The 17,979-nt window shown below is 37.2% G+C and overlaps 1 protein-coding gene across 6 annotated transcripts in view; it reads right to left on the bottom strand.

Annotated features, from left to right (window-relative positions):
• Positions 1-17,979, bottom strand: part of COP1 (COP1 E3 ubiquitin ligase) — a 104,254-nt gene that overhangs the window by 43,417 nt on the left and 42,858 nt on the right. For all 6 annotated transcript variants that reach the window (XR_004973424.1, XM_036344643.1, XM_036344641.1 and 3 more), the window contains 3 exons: positions 12,164-12,221; positions 4,923-5,037; positions 1,161-1,296 (listed from right to left, as the gene is read on the bottom strand). Coding sequence is in view for 5 of the 6 variants with exons in the window: in XM_036344643.1 (XP_036200536.1) it covers positions 1,161-1,296; positions 4,923-5,037; positions 12,164-12,221 (309 nt within the window). In the remaining variant the exon portion in view is untranslated. The remainder of the gene's footprint in view (positions 1-1,160; positions 1,297-4,922; positions 5,038-12,163; positions 12,222-17,979) is intronic.

Genomic DNA, 17,979 nt, shown 5'->3' with positions numbered 1-17,979 from the left:
CTACATGTTATTGCCTCCTACTAGCCAAATACCTGAACAGCCTTAGGCTAATTCCCCCATTCTGACAATGGACTCTGTACTGAAACCCTGACCCTTTGAAGTGTATATCTCTGCCTTGCCTCAGGACATATTGTGTTAATAAAAAGCATGGGGTCCTGGGATGAGGAGACCTGAGAATTTAGATCTTGGATGTTAGCCCCTTTAGCTAAGCACCTCGGACCCCCAAATGCCTTTCAAAATTATACTTCATCTCTGGACTCTTATTTAAAATCTACGCACAGCCTTCTCCAAATTCCTGAACCCTTCTTGATGCTAGGACAAGAACCCCGGCACAAATTATCTACAATAAAGAAACAAAAAGATAAGGGCAAATTAAACCTAAAGAAAGCAAAAAAGGCAATAAAGAGTAGAAATCGATGAAACAGAGAGCAGAAAAATAGAGAGTATCAATAAACCAAGAGCTGGCTCCTGAAGAAGATAAATAAAATTAATAAACTTCTAAACCAGACTACTAAGTGAGGGGCGGGGTGGATGAGACAAATTTCCAATACCAGGACTGAGAAAGTGAGCATCATTACAGAATTTAAAGATATTAAAAGGATAATAAAGGAATATTATAAACACTTGTTCACAAACAAATTCAACAACCTAAGTGAAATGGACAAATTCCTTAAAAGACAAACTAAAAATATGCTCAATTAAGAAGAAATGGATATTTGGTTAGCCTTACATATATTAAAAATTAAATATGTACTTAAAAGTTTTCCCCCAGAGAAAACTCAAGGCCAAGATTGCTTCACTGGAGAATTCTCAAATATAAGGAAGAAATAATACCAATTCTTTACAAACATGTCCAGAAAACTGAAGAAGAGGAAGCACTTATGAGGACAGCATTCCTTCTCACCAAACCAGTCAAGGACATTATAAGAACACAACTGCAACCCTATGCAGTGAATACTATTAATCATCCCTTTCTTGAGATGAAGAAACGAATGGCTAAAGAGACTGAAAACTGGCCTAAGACCAAAGAACTAAACATTGGCAGGCAACTGACTTCAGAACATAAGAGTCTTAACCATACACTATAACCGCTTCTCAAATTCAATTAAATTCTAGATACTCTTGCAAAAGGAAATAGTGGAGTGCTGCCCAGTACTTACCTAGAGACTATGCTGGAACCATTATAGAGATCACTAGCATATGACAGAGTAGCCAAAGGTCGTACTGAATTATATCGAGTAAACTTGGACAAACATTCCTGAAATTCATCCAACTGGCTTGCTGTTCGACTGTCATCTATATAAATAAAATAAAATAAAATAACTGCAACATCCAAGAGCAATAGTCACAAATTAAGAATAATATTTTAAATACAACAATTCTTCCCATTCTTGAGATGAAGAGACTGAGGGCTAAAGAGATTGAAAACTTAGCCGATCTTTCAATTTTAGTAACCCTTTAAAGATTTAAAACTTAGCCAATTCATTAACAATCTACATTAAAAGGGTCCAATTTGTAGTGTTTCTATTCTAAAAACAGCAAAAGGAACTAGCATGAAATATCATAATGTTATTGAGATAAGGCTCCTGCTACACAAAAATTATTCTCAGGAAATTTAACAAATTATAAGTAAAACATAGGTTATTGTAAAAAAAAAAATCAACTGTACTACAAAGTGGTTTGAAGGTACAGTTAATTGGTTCTCAAAAAAAAATCAATTATCATAAAGCGGTTTAGATGTAACAGTTAATTCGTTTTTTTCATATATAATCCTATTATTGTGAATGATGTAATAAATACTGGGAAGGCAGTTACTTTGTTCATTTAAAATTTATTTTAATGCTAATCTATTCTTTCTCATTTTACATCAACCCCTAAGTACAAAAAATTCACAAGTATTTAAGAATGTGTATTCTGCCCAGCAGACATGGCTCAGTGGTTGATCACTGATTTATGAACCAGGAGGTCACAGTTCAATTTTGGGTCAGGGCACATGCCTGGGGTGCAGGCTTGATCACCAGTGTGGGTTGTGCAGGAGGCAGCCAATCAATGATTCTCTCTTATCTTTGATGTTTCTATCCCTCTCTCCCTCTTCCTTCCTCTCCGAAATTAATAAAAATATTTTTAAAAAAATAGAATGTGTGTTCTGTTGAAGACCATAATCCTTTTCTAGGGTTGCATCATGCCATCATTAATTACATTAACACGTACTTTCAACAGAAGTAATAAAGAAAATACTAAAAATAGTCATTTCTGTATATTAAAGTATAGGAATTAAATTTTACTTATGTGGTTATAAAAAGGTAGAATTTTATTTCCTTGATTGGCTTATGAACATCCATACATATCTGCTAGCATATCACCTCTCCTGTCTTAATTACAGGTTATTTTATAAAAGTGTATCTATTCAGTGTCTCTTTTACCTCTTCTAATGCTTTATAATTTACCTCCTCTTTCAATTACAATTGAGAACCAAGGCATTAATTTCTTAATCTTGATCTTTCATTTTCATAGGTGAAAAAAAAAAAGTGGGGAAAGGGGATGTAGGACGGATTCCTTTGAAAATATACAAAAGAACAACCAAACTTTTAAGTACCCTATAAGGAACTTCATATTCAGCAATATGATTAGTGTAGTCAATGTGCACATCTGAGAAGATAAGCTTGAGATTCCTAAAAACTAAGGACAATATGTATTAGGTATAATATACCGTGTTCACAAAAATAAAAATCTAACCTTCCTCTTGGTCTTCACTTATCATTCTACTTAAATCCCCAAAATAAATTAAATTGGTTTGTGATTACCTTTACCATCCTACAGCATGCCTATGCTGCTAATTAGTTAAAAATTATTAATAGCAATAGCCTAGCCCCGTGGTTGGCAAACTGCGGCTAGCGAGCCACATGTGGCTCTTTGGCCCCTTGAGTGTGGCTCTTCCACAAAATACCACGTGCGGGTGCGCACGTAAAGTGCGACTGAAACTTCGTGGCCCAGGCCTAGAAGTTGGTATTTTGTGGAAGAGCTGGTATTTTGTGGAAGAGCCACACTCAAGGGGCCAAAGAGCCACCTGTGGCTCACTAGCTGTGGTTTGCCAAGCCGCGGTTTGCCGACCACTGGCCTAGGCCAATCTTTCTGATCTTTTTTTTAATGTCTGCCACTTGCCATCTGAAAGGGCTAACATGAACCTTCCTTCTGTCAATCAGAATGTAAGTCTCAAAACACTTTCAAATTAACAGCTACCTGTTGCAATTTATAGACTACTAGAGGCCCGCTGCACGAAATTCGTGCACTCAGGTAGGTCCCTCAGCCCGGCCTGCACCCTCTCACAATCTGGGAGCCCTAAGGAGATGTCCAACTGACAGCTTAGGGCAATGCCATGGTGATAATGACAGCTGGGCCTAAGCCATCAGTCGGACATCCTTAGCAGTGCCGCAGAGGTGGGAGAGGTTCCTGCCACTGTTGTGCGCTTGCCAGCCGTGAGCCCGGCTCATTTTTTTTTTTCCCCCCCCCCCGGCTCATTTTATTTCCTGTGGGAGCACACTGACCACCAGGGGGCAGTTCCTGTGTTGAGCGTCTGCCCTCTGGTGGTCAGGTGTGCATCATAGTAACCAGTCGTTTTGCCATTCAGTTGATTTACATATTAGCCTTTTATTATATAGGATTATATAGGATTACAGAGGCTCAATAAAGGACTCGATTTTGAGGCAAGAAAATAAAAGTTTTCCATCTGCATATTAATTGATTGTTAATTTCAAACACACTTATCAACAGAGCTTGGCTTCCTCCTACTTTTCATAGGAAAAGTCCTATATAAATCTAGTATTTTTTTCCTCTACCATCAATCCTGAGGCATATTTGTCCAAAGGAACATATGCTTGAAGTAATGTGCAAATTATAATACAAACATGCCCATTCAAGAGAAAACCAAGGCCAAATTTTTAACAACTAATAAAATAGCAGACATTTGTATCCTTAGTGGCTCTCAACTTGAGCAGGTGTACTACAAATGACATGAATTAACTGAGCATCCAACTTATCACCAATCATTGTAAATTATATACCTCACTTAAAAACTGAAAAACAAAACAAAAACCTGTAGGACTGGTATTAATGGCCCAACTTAATTGGTGAGCAAAGATGCCAAGAAAAGCTAAAGATCAGAGAGCTAACAATAAGCAATAAAATATCTTATACTATCACATCCATGTCTTTGCATAAGTTATTTCCTCTACTTTGAACATGATTTTGCTTACCTTTTTTAGTTAATTAATACTAGTCTGGACTAAATACAACTCTTCAGAAATCCCTACAGCAATTATTCCCTCTTACATTTTCCCAATACCAAAGCTGGGAGAGATATTCTTCTCTCTTCTCATAATACCCTTTGCATATTTATATAACATACATTATCCCATACAATTTACCTGTTGCATTCTCCCACTACATTTAAACTACTCCTTGACAGTAAAACCCAGTTCTTACAGCTTTTCATTCTTAGCACAGGAGACAGTGCTTAGAATTTAATAAATGTTGAATAATAAAGGCAACTGAATGGAACTTATTTTTGCTATCTACATATACATGGCTGTGTTTTTTTAACTTTATATAGTTCACTATATAAAGATTAAAAATTCCAAACACAGAAAGAGAACAAAACTAGCTATGGGAAAGCAACGGTCTCCAAGATCTCTAAGAACCTTTACAACGCTCTGATAGCCTATGTCAAAAATACACACTTTTGCTTTATAAATAGGACTTTCCTTAAATCCAGTACAGGAAGGTAAAGATGGATCTGAAATTTAAATTTGAGATATTTTATTGGGATGATTACGTATTTAATTTGGAATGTCTGGTCACTGGGGTGTATAAAAATAAAAAATATAATTAAAAGTTTAAAAATTAATGAAGTCCTGAATGTGTACCTGAGATACGAGACATCCTTGTAGAAAAGTAACATTGCTCTAAGTCTTCAAAATGAGCAGTGAGTCGTTTTCGTCTTGAAGCTAAAGTGCTGTTATACCAAGGCTGTTTCTTTGTCTAAGGTGTTAACAAGAAAAGACACTTATAACTCAGAAAAAAACACATTTTCTGCACAGAATAACTAACTTAAAAAGTTCATCACATTAAAATAATTACAAATGGTAAAAACCCATAGTTCTTACACATTTTCTAATTTTTTACTTAAAGTGAAAATACAGGTTCTTAAGGCCAATTTTATAAAAAATACTAGAGGCCCGATGCACAAAATTCATGCAAGAGTGGGTCTTCCTTCTCCTGGCTGCCAGCATCGGCTTCCCTCTGGCATCTGGGACCCAAGCTTCCCTTGCAGCCCCAGCTTCGTCCGGAAGGTCATCAAGAAGGACAGACGGTCTAATTAGCATATTACGGTTTTATTATTATAGAAGACATATTCTTTCAGTTCTCCAAATTAAATAAAGATAAAATCCATTATAACTGCCATTCTAAAATTTAGAATTTTATGAATTTTAGTATGTAGAAATTGTTAGAAGACAATCATCAAAAGAAAACTACTTTTCTATCATCCCTATGTTGTAGCCTTTAACCCTTTGAATAACAGGAACAGTGCTTGACTGTACAGAATATGTATTTAAGTTAAAATTGAATATGAGTAAGGGGCAGTAATATGCATGCACTAAATAGTTTGACATATATTTTAGAAAATCAGAATAACTAAAACACATATATATAGACAAAGACAACAAACCTGAAATATATTGGCATATAATTCCTATAAAAAATACAGCTGACCCTTGAACAACACAGGCTTGAACTGCACAGATTCACTTAAATGCAAATTTCCCCGCCAATAAATATTATAAATGTATTTTCTCTTTCTTATGATTTTTGTAGAATATTTTCTTTTTTCTTTCTTACTTTATTGTAAGAATATAGTATATAATATCTTATATAATAAAAGCCTATATGTTAAGTGTCCCGTCGTCCGTTCAATCAATTAAAATGTAATATGCTAATGATATGCTAAGGCTGCTCAACCGCTCGCTATGACATGCACTGACCACCAGGGGGCAGATGCTCCGACTGGTAGGTTAGCTTGCGGCTGGGGTCTGGCCAATCAGGACTGAGTGAGATGAGCCGGACACGCCCTGGAGCCCTCCCACAATCCCTCCCTGGCTGACCAACCTCCCGCATCCTTCCCTGGCCCTGACTGTGCACCACTGGAGTCCCTCGACCTGGACTGTGCCCTCTCACAATCCAGGAACTCTTGGGGATTGTCGGAGAGCCAGTTTCGGCCCAATCCCACAGGCCAGCCCAAAGGACCCCACTGGTGCATGAATTTGTGCACCAGGCCTCTAGTATATAATAACATAAAATGTGTGGTCCTCCACATTGTTCAAGGGTCAACTGTATATAATATTACCTAAACCATGTTAACTGAAAGAATAAGACAATTCTTCCACAGTGGTTATTATCAATTATGCTTGAGGCAAAGAAACAAATACAGACATAAGATACATGAGACCTTGAGAGATGACACAAGTTCACCGATAACTATGCCACAACTGCAAATGTATTAAGAAATATTAAGGCATTATTATGAATAAAACACTAACATGAACCCTTGCTCAAATTAGATGGTAGGTAACAATCATATTTTAAAGCAGTGCTTGAATCAGTCGTTCATTTTATATACATTTGATATATTTCTATGGTTTTTGTTTTTCCTTTTAAGGGCATCTTTGTATGTCTCTTGATGCATAGGTGCGAGAGTTTCTCTAAATTTTATACCTAGGAGAGGAAGTGAGGGTCATTTGGCATACACATCAATATTTGATCTATGTATCTGCTTTTATGCTAATATCACACTCTTCTGATTACTTGTAGCTTTGTAATATCAAAGTTTCAAATCAGGAAGTGTGGCAACTCCAGCTTTGTTGTTCTTTGGCTATTTTATTTTATTTTTTTTTAATATATTTTATTGATTTTTTACAGAGAGGAAGGGAGAGAGATAGTTAGAAACATCGATGAGAGAGAAACATCGATCAGCTGCCTCCTGCACATCTCCTACTGGGGATGTGCCCGCAACCCAGGTACATGCCCTTGACTGGAATCGAACCTGGGACCTTTCAGTCAGCAGGCCGACGCTCTATCCACTGAGCCAAACCGGTTTCGGCATGGCTATTTTATTTTACCCTATTTGGAACTTTCATCAAAAATATGAGCACGGTGTGCATGGCTCAGTGGCTGAGCATCAACCTATGAACCAGGAAGTCAGTTTGATTCCCAGTCAGGCACATTCCCAGGGTTTGGCCTCGATTCCCAGTGTGGGGCGTGTAGGGTGAGCTGATCAGTCATCTTCCATTTCACCACTAATCTGCACTGACCAACCTTCACCACAGGCTAAACTCTTAATTACCTTTCAGTTGGCATTTAAATTTCTTTTGTGCTCATTTGGCTATAGCAGTCTCAGAATACATTTAATAACTTATTGGATGAATGCCATCATAATTATTATTCCTCTGAATCATTCATTCTATCAATTAATTAAAGTCAGTTGGTCACTCTGCACACCCTTAAAAATATTCTTGAGATTTTTTTTTATCCAATTGCACTAATACTTATGATAACTGGTATATTCAAGTCTATTTTTATAGAAGAGTAATATGCAAATCGACTGAATGGTGGAAGGAGCAGAATGACTGCTCGACCAGTTGCTATGAGGCGCACTAACCACCTCTTGGTCCCTCCCCGCCCACCAGCAGGCTCCGATCTCTGGATGTGAATGGGGAACCAGGGGTGGGTGGCGTGGGATGCGGGTGGTGCCAGGCCAAGGCCCCCACCCCGCCGGTCACCCCACACACAGAGAGCGACGCGCGAAGGGTGGGGCTGGCGAGCGGGTGGGAATGGCCTACCTCTCGGTCCCTCCACCCGGCTGGCAGGTTCCGATTGCCCAATGGTGAATGGGGAACTGGGGGTGAGTGGCGGCGGGGGATGGGGCTGGCTGCTGGGGAAGATGGCCCTGATCCCAGGCCAGGCGTAGGGACTGTACCCACACATGAATTTCATGCGTTGGGTCTCTAGTAGTTCTATAATATTTTTAAATCTATTTATTTTCTTTTATTTAATATTATACATTTAAGGTTGGAATTTTATTAGCTTCAGCATTAAATTATTTTAATCTGCTCAATAGTGTAATAGCCAACTTCAATTATGTATTAGAACATTTTACTTTAAAAAAAAAAAGAAGCCCTGACCGGTTTGGCTCAGTGGATGGAGCGTCAGCCTGCGGACTGAAGGGTCCCAGGTTCGATTCCGATCAAGGGCATGTACCTTGGTTACAGGCACATACCCAGTGGGGAATGTGCAGGAGGCAGCTGATCAATGTTTCTCTCTCATCAATGTTTCTAACTTTCTATCCCTCTCCCTTCATCTCTAAAAAATCAATAAAAATATATTTTAAAAAATAAAAAACATTTTACTGAAGCCCGGCTGATGTGGCTCAGTGGTTGAGCATCAACCCATGAACCAGGAGGTCATAGTTCCATTCCTGGTCAAGGCACATGACTGCATTGTAGGCTCGATCCAGTATGGAGCATGCAAGAGGCAGCCGAACAATGATTCTCTCTCATCATTGATGGTTCTCTCTCCCCTTCTCCCATCCTCTCTCTGAAATCAATAAAAACATATTTTAAAACCCTCACAAAACATTTTACTGTATTTGAGCTCTTTTTGTATTTCTCTCTGTTTTTACCATCTGAAGCCTTTCCCAGCTTCCTGAGTTGAAAGCCTAGTTCATTTACTTTCATTCATTAAAAAAAAAGAAGAAAACAAAAAGAATCCATTTAAGGATGTAAATTTTTGAGGACAATTCTGATCACATTTCATAAATTTTGATATTCAGTATTTTCACTAGCACTATTTTTCTAACTGTTTGTAGCAGCATCTAAAACTACTCTACTCTTTGACACAAAGGCATTTAGGAAAGTATTTCGTTTACTCACTTCCAAGTTGTCTGTCACTGTCTAAATAGTATTTATTTAGGGTTTGAATACAGAAAATGCAGTCAATCCATTTTTCTAAATGCTACAGAAATATTATCAATTTACTAGAGGCCCAGTGCATGAAATTTGTGCACTCGGGGGTGGGGGGGTCCTCCTCAACCCAACCTGCGCCCTCTCGCAGTCCATGAGTCCTCAGGGGAGTGGGCCTAAGCCAGCAGTCGGACATCCTTAGTGCTGCCGTGGAGGCGGGAGGGGCTCCCACCACCGCTACTGCGCTCATCAGCCGTGAGCTAGGCTTCTGGCTGAGCGTTGCTCCCCCTGTAGTAACGCACTGACCACCAAGGGGCAGCTCTTGCATTGAGCGTCTGCCCCCTGGTGGTCAGTGAGTATCATAGTGACTGGTCGTTCCACCGTTCAGTCAGTTTGCATATTAGCCTTTTATTATATAGGACTAGAGGCCCATTCCCCTGGCTTTCATTCCCCTGGCTTTCCTTCCCCTGGCTGCCGGCCCTGGTTTCCTCCGGCACCTGGGACCCAGGTCTTTGCTCCAGCCGCAGCGGAGAAGCCAGACCTCGAGGCTTCTCCGCTCCAACCGGAGCAGAGAAGCCAAGCCTCTTCAGTCTTCAGTCATCTTGTCTTCAGTCTTCGCTCTGCGCCTGCATATGCAAATTAACCGCCATCTTTGTTGGGTTAATTTGCTTGCTCATCCTGATTGGCTGGTGGGCGTAGCAGAGTGACACCAATTTGCATGTTTCTCTTTTAGTGTAGATAATCCTTTCATGCAAAGTAAAAAGTGAGACAAGTGCCCATTTAACTGATCTAACTCAATGAAAAATCAAGTCTTTATAATGCATAAGAAGTCATGCACCAAGTGAAACTTTGTTATATTTTTAACTCATTTCTACTTTTCTCCCCCTTGTTCACTTCTGGACGATGTCAGGCATTCTCCTACCTCAGGGCTTATTTACTCATTATCTCTCTGCCTCGAACTTCTCAGAGTTAAGCATGTAGCTTGCTCCCTCACCTCCTCTTTGTTCAAGGATAACTTATTAGTATCTCTCCAACTAGATTGGAAACTTGGTTACTCAAGATTTTTATGTTTCGTTTTTGTTCAACAATGCATCCCCAGAACCCAAAATAGTGCCTGATAAATAGCAGGTACTCAAAAAAATAAAAATAAAAAATCTGTTGGTTGGATAAATGCATATTTGAAAGCATAGTCTCTGAAGCCATAATGCTTGAGTTAAAAATCTCAGTTTCCTCCTATTAGTTATATAACCTTGGGCAATCTCATTAACTTCTTTGTGCCCCAGTTTCCTCCTCAATAAAATAGGAAATAATAGGAATAGTACTTATAGGAAGTTCTAAGGATTAGTTAATACATGTAAAGTACTTTGAGCAGTGTCCATGAATAGCAAGTACAAAAATAAACATTACCTAGCTACTATTATTACTACTTTAATTACTTCTTGAGCTAAATTTTTAATCAATTTTTTAAAGTTTCTTACAGTTTTGCTTTACATAAATTCCAATGGTTACATCCAAATCTGGTGTTTTCATGGTTGTTCAAGAATAAATACAAACCAATGTATAAACTTACTAGAAAAAAAGAATAGGCCAAATACATGCATACATATGAAGATAATACAAGAAGTGCAGAGTAGTTACACAAAGGTAGTTATCTAAGTAATGGAAAAAGATGATCCAAAAGATTTTCTTTTCACTATGATAAAAATAACTACATTATTACATAAAGTGAATATACAAATGAACATGAATTTAAAAATACCTCATTTTTTCCTCTTACTAAAAGGATAATATTAAGACAATTTCTAAAATCTGAATAAGATATAGAAGTTAGATAATAACTCTATATCAATGCCAACTTCCTGAATTTTAAAATTATATTATAATCATGAGACAATATACTTGATTTGAGGAAATACACACTGAAGTATTTAGAGGCAAAGGAACATTATGTCTGTACCTTGTTCAAACAATCCACACAAAAATTATATGTGTATGTAGTAAGACAGAATGAGAATAAAACAAATGTAATCAAATATTAACATTTGGATAACCTGGATAAAGAATATAAAGGAATGCTTTTTTATCTCTCTTGTAACTTTTCTCTAAGTCTAAAATTATTTCAATACAGAAACTTTTTTAAAAAAAGATCTGGCCTCAAAATTAGATTTGACAAATATCAGCATTCCTAAGTCACAGATGAAGAGACTAAAGTGTCTAAATGATCATAACAATTCTATCAATTGAGTGAATATGCTAATTGACCCTCATACCGTCACAAAGATGGAGGCGTCCACAGCCAATAAGGAGGGAATATGCTAATTTACTGCCATGACCTCAAAGATGGCGGTGCCTACAGCCACAAGATGGTGGCACCAGGTCCCCTCAGCCCGACCAGGGCAGCAGGCATGTGGCAAGGCCAAGCCGCCCCCAGGAGGGCCCACACTCCGCCTGCCTGCCTCCAGAGTCCCCCAGTTCCCTCAGCCCCCCAGCCGCCCAGGGCCGGCCCGAGGCACAGGCAAGCTTCAAATGTTGGCTGCCCAGCCGCCCAGGACCGCGCGAGGCTCAGGTAACCAGGGCTGGCCAAGGCTCCTGCTGCCAGCAGTGGCAGCAGCAGAGATGTGATGCGGCGTCACCTTCCCCTGATCACCGGGTCGTCTCCTGACCCTGAGGGCTCCCAGACTGTGAGAGGGGGCAAGCAGGGCTGAGGGGAACCCCCCTCCAGTGCATGAATTTTCATGCACCGGGCCTCTAGTTAACTAGAAAAGAGGTGAAGCTAGAGTGTATTTTACTTAAACCTGTAGTTTACTTTCCACAGAAAAGTATAAGGTTTCAACTTAATGATGAGCAATTCATCAACAGATTACTTTCTTATCTCTGAGAGAAACAATATCCTAATTATTCATAATTTCCTCTTACAGTATTTAATTCTTCTCAAGGTCTGATGTTACCATTACCAGCATGTTAAAAAAATATAATTTTAACTCATCACTGATGAGCAAATAAATAGCTGATTATGCATCAGACCTATTCAAGTCTCAATCAATGTCACAGCATTCAAAACAGAAATCTTTATGACAGGACATTACAGTAAACCAATCTGATTTTACAATTCAAATTATTATTTGAAACATATTTGTAAGTGTATAATTTACCTGAGAACTGCCACTGAAACCTGGAGGTTGGCTGTATTCTGTGGAATCAATAATACTACTGCAAAAAAAAGAGAAAAAATGTGATTTCAGTGTTTATATTATTTTATCAAGAAAAAAAGCAAAACTAAAATATGTGAATCCAACATTTATAATTTCTAAGCAAATAAAATATTTATTGCTAATAATTTAATTAGACTAAGCAAACAAAAAATTGAGCAAATATTTAAACAAGTTATCCCTTTACCCCACCACCTTAAACATGCACACCATGAAGGAATATCAATAAAAAATAATCAGAGGACAGGTGCATACACAGATGTAATTGCTTCAATTTGGTTTTCAGATGTTAATAAGTTGTTTGAAGCCCCATGTACAGAAGAGTATTGGGAAAAGAGCACAAGCATGCGCTCAAAAGCGATGGTAAACAGATACTGCTATGCACTAAAGAGGTATGTGTCCTTTGACAGGTACTTTAAAACCATTCAGTTTTGCCTAATGGCGTGGCTCATGGTAGAGCATCCACCTGTGTGGATCAGGAGGTCACTGTTCGATATCTGGTCAGGGCACATGCCTGGGTTGCAGGCTCAATCCCCAGTGTGGGGCATGCAAGAGGCAGCTAATTGAAGATTAGCTCACTTTATCTGTTTCTATCTCTCTCTCCCTCTTGCTTCCTCTCTGAAATCAATAAAAATATATTTAAAAAATAAAAAGAAACCACTCAGTTTCCTATCTACAAAGTGAGATAAGTGGGAACTAACTTATCTTAATAATATATATAGTTCCTTTCCAGGTCCAAAATGTTATAATCATCTCACATGAAAGAAAGCTATCAAAAGAATAAAATAAATGGTAGAATACCAATAATCTTTCGTTCATACCCAAAACCTACGCACCAGTTTTCTCTGCTCTGGTCAAACATAATTTGCTTTCTGCGTTGGTTCTTTACATTTGGTTATATGGTCTGTGCATTCTCCTACTTAACACAAGAAAAACCTCTAGAAGTCCAGACTATTTTGCCATTTCTATCTTATCACTTCATTACTTTCACTCCCTTCCTATCTGTAAACAAAATAAAAGAGCTTATGAAAACTATTAGCACCTGAAAATGGCACAACATATATACCAGCCATCATAAACCAATAGTTATTTACATTTTAAAAACTCTTCTTCCTTATTTCTACTATAAAAATATTTACATTCTTGTCTACTCTAATAAATTTAAGCAATTGAGGGTATTAAAATGTTTCTCTCTGCACAAATACACATAATCATTATTTTAGGTTAGTACTCAAATAACCTCAAAGGTTATAACATAAGAGGCACTCTTTTTTTTTTTTAATATATTTTATTGATTTTTTACAGAGAGGAAGGGAGAGAGATAGAAAGTTAGAAACATCGATCCAGCTGCCTCCTGCACATCTCCCACTGGGGATGTGCCCGCAACCCAGGCACATGCCCTTGACCAGAATCGAACCCGGGACCCTTCAGTCCGCAGGCCGACGCTCTATCCACCGAGCCAAACCGGTTTCGGCAAGAGGCACTCTTAAGAGCACAAAGTGGGTTTGAATTTCATCCCATACCAGCTAAATGACTCTGGGTAAGTTACTAATGTCAATTTGGTCTCTAGTTTCTCTATCTATTAAATGAGTTAGACACTTCAGAGAGATATGAGATTTAAATAAATATGTTAAGTTCTCAGTGCAATGCCAAAAAATGGTAAAAATTTAATTAATTTTACCCTCTACTAATAAAATTAGTCAATAACATTGAACCTCACATTTAAAAAAATATAATAAATCAGATGGAACTGTCTTCACAGTAGTCTTTTTCAAAAGCAACACATATTACTAGATCTTAATTCATTGTGTTCTTAACTGTTTCTATAGTAAGACTTAATTATACAAGAAAGAGCCTTCTAAGCACTTACACTAAAAATTAAAGAATTAACACATAATGGGTTCTCTCAAAATGGGTTTCTTTTGATGAAATATAATTAATGTTCACATTCCTTGCACAGAGTATGACAAGATCACATGCTATTTTCAGTATACTCCATCCAGGGCTAATAGGGCTAAAAATAAGGATATGCCAGGCATTCAAAAATGTTACTTTTACTAATAAAATCCATTCCCCTAGCATTTGTATAAACATTAATAAAATCATGTAGCTGTGTATGTAGAGGTCAAAAGAACAGAGAAATTTCTAGATGTGATTTTTTATGGTGTTATAATTCAGATTTCTTTGACCACAAATCTGAACAATGATACTGATATATTAGTGTGTATAAAAAATATTTATCTGACACAGACAACAGTATGGTGATTACTAGAGGAACAAAGGAGGTGAGGGCAGGTAGAAGAGAGTAAGCAGGGGATAAATGGTGATAGAGATTTGACTTGGAGTGGTAAACACAATATACAGATGATGTATTAGAGAATTGTACACTTGAAACCTGTATAATTTTATTAACCAATGTCACCCCAATAAATTCAGTTAAAAAATATTCATCAATTTGTTGAGGTATTGATATTACAAGTTTTAAATGGTACTTTAGTAGTAATATCTGCAGTTTGAAATTTATTTTTATATCAAGTTTTACTTTTATTCACTAAGAAAATTTTATTATTGCATACAGACTGTGACAGAAGAAATCTGAAAAATAAACTTAATTCTGCCCTTTTTTTTTAATCCTCCCCGAGGACATGTTTATTGAAATATGGCCTATTCATACCTCAGAATTCAGAATTGGAAGGAATTGTCAATAGCTTCATTGAGCAGTGTCAATTCCAGCTTATAACAAGAACCTAAAGAAGTTCTTTGTTTATTTGTGTTTTTTAATATATTTATTGATTGTTTACAGAGAGGAAGGGAGAGGGATAGAGTTAGAAACATCAATGAGAGAGAAACATCGATCAGCTGCCTCCTGCATACCCCCTACTGGAGATATGCCCGCAACCAAGGTACATGCCCTTGACCGGAATCAAACCTGGGACCCTTGAGTCCGCAGGCCGACGCTCTATCCACCGAGCCAAACCAGTTAGGGCAAGAACCTAAAGAAGTTTTTTAAAAATCCTGAAATGCCTATTAATCAAATACGATTACTAAAGTTTTTAGCTAAAGTCATTTTGATTATTTTAACTCTTGAAACTGAAAGTCTATTTTTACCATATTTTAAGCAGAATAATTGATTTGCCAGCATAACTTATTTTCCATCCTACAGCTGTGGAACTATGATAGCAGGGTTCTAGGTCTGTCATATTCACAACTGTATTCCCAGTGCCTAAAACAGTGTTTTATACATGTCTGATACAATCCCAAAACTGGCTGAGTGACTAAGAATAAATTCTTCAAATATTCTAAATAAAGAAAATGTACTGTTTCAAAATGGTTTTCATAACTTGCTATATATGCCTATTACCTATCAATTTAATGAGAAATTACAGATATAGGAAGAGTAACCTCTCTATTATTGTCAAGGAAGTTTGATTTCTGTGTTTTGTGTTTTTGTTTTAGCTCAAGTTAAAATTTATGTAAGATTCTTGAATGATCCTCCATCGCCTATGACACCAAATTCAACACCTTTGCATAGTATAGGGTTAGAGTTAAGGTGAATATCCCATGTACTCTCAACAATAAAACAATCAACTGGTTTTACTACTTTCCCACACAATAAACTTCATTAAAATACAGCAAAACATGCCGTAGCTGGTTTGGCTCAATGGACAGAGCGTTGGCCTGCGGACTGAAGGGTCCCGAGTTCAATCCCGGTCAAGGGCACGTGTTCGGGTTGTGGGCTCGATCCTCAGTAGGGGGCGTGCAGGAGGCAGCCAATCAATGATTCTCTCTCATCATTGATGTTTCTATCTCTCTCTCCCTCCCTGAAAACAATAAAAATATATTTTTTTAAATACAGCAAAACATCATTTGTGTTCAAAAGTTCTCCGTGCAGGTGTAGTAGATATTTCTTAAGATATGTTTATAATCATCTAACCTTGGGGAAAAGTTACCTAAGAGATGATTCCATGAAGCTTCTAGGCAAAAGGAACAGTATATGTAAAGGTAACCTAATATCCTGTTTTGAGAATTAAATTCTAATCCATAAAAATAGTAGGCAGAGTACAGGTGAGTGTAAAAGACCATGCTACAGAGCTGGATCTAAACCAATTTACATACAATGGAAAGCCACCGAAGAATTTTAAGCAGAAAAGAAACATAATCAAATTTCTGACAATATGCTTTGGGGGATGGTTAAAAATCATTGCTGGACTCCATGAGATATTGAGTTTAAACAAGGCAGCAGGAAGAGAATTGACTGGATATCTTAATTATAGCTGATCACAGTATATAGAATACAAAATCCTGGGGATAGGAAGTCCACTACTTGTCTTTCTCTTTTTTTTCATTTAAATATATAATCTAATTACAAACTCAGAATCTATCATATAGAGAATTCAATGACCTTACATATAAAGAAGGTCCTTAGTATAGAAATAAAAGAATCTATAAACAGGCCTTTAAAATAATAAACCTACTTAAAAGAAATCAAAACATTAGAGTGAGAAATAAAAATTAAAACTGGCAAATAATAAAGCTAATAATTACGAGGGAAAGTTATAATTGCAATTACAGATTATTTCTTAAAAATAAGGAAAAATCAACTATTGATAGTATAACAAGACATTCTTCTCAGCATGTTCAATTTCACATCCCAAATTTAAGGGTCATTTTCCAAGAGTATTTTAGAGCAACATCATTTTTTCCAAATGCCTTTCTCACACTCTGAAGAATATTAAAACTACTTGTTTTAATAAAATGTCAAAACACTCTTTTGAAGAAAATATTATGTTTGACTATTTTCCCTTCTTCAACTGGTCACCAGTTTAAGTCTGCCAGAATCACTTTTGATGATAGCTTTAAACACTACTTTACAAATTTTTCAACAATGTTTTCATAAATTTAATGAAAGCCCTATATCTTTTATAAGATATGCTACTTTATTTTACAATACAACGACTTTTCATCTCTTCTACCATTAAAATCCTAATCCAGGCCATCATCTCCTCTCTTCTGGACTGTTGCAATGCTTCCTAACTTTCCTCCCGGCTTCCAATGGCAGGGGACTGAAAGCGACACAACTTTTCTCTAACCTCCACATGGAAACCTCAGTACACATTTTAACATCTAAACCACATCGTGTTCAAAACTCTCCCATGACTTTCAATCATATTTACACTTCATCATTTGTCACCTTAAATGCCAGCTCTTCGGAGAAGCTCGACTTTGCAAACTAAAACAGAATCTCTGCAAATCCCTAGTATGCCTAATTTTACCTCCTGAGGCTCTACTTACATGTTATCTACTACTTCTACATTATAAATTTGCTTATTTACTATCTTCCCCAACCTCCACACATATACTCCCCCAAAAGGTAAATATCATAAGGGGAGGATTTTGCCAACTAGATTCAACATCTAACAGTGTCAAGCACATCAGAAGCACTGAATAGAGCCAGTTACATGAATATATTATTATCTTGTTAGATGTTAATAAAAGCCATCAGTGAGAGACTGAGTAACAAAGACTGAGTAACATAGGTTTAACATTAAATCTATGAAAACACAATAGATATAAAGACATGCTACTATTAGAGGGAGAGGGGTATGATAATGGGAACTATTAGTTTATTAGTGAATATTTTGTGATATGACAACTTTTGCCTTCCTGCATGTACTAACATAGTAAACATTCCATGGACAAAGATCCCATGTATATTAGAAAGTGAAAGCTAAGCTTAAAAAAAACAGAAACGGAGTCAT

This window comes from Myotis myotis, unplaced genomic scaffold (genome assembly GCF_014108235.1).
Source record: "Myotis myotis isolate mMyoMyo1 unplaced genomic scaffold, mMyoMyo1.p scaffold_m19_p_18, whole genome shotgun sequence".
NCBI classification, from domain to species: domain Eukaryota; kingdom Metazoa; phylum Chordata; class Mammalia; order Chiroptera; family Vespertilionidae; genus Myotis; species Myotis myotis.
This window is presented reverse-complemented; position numbering and strand designations above follow the sequence as displayed.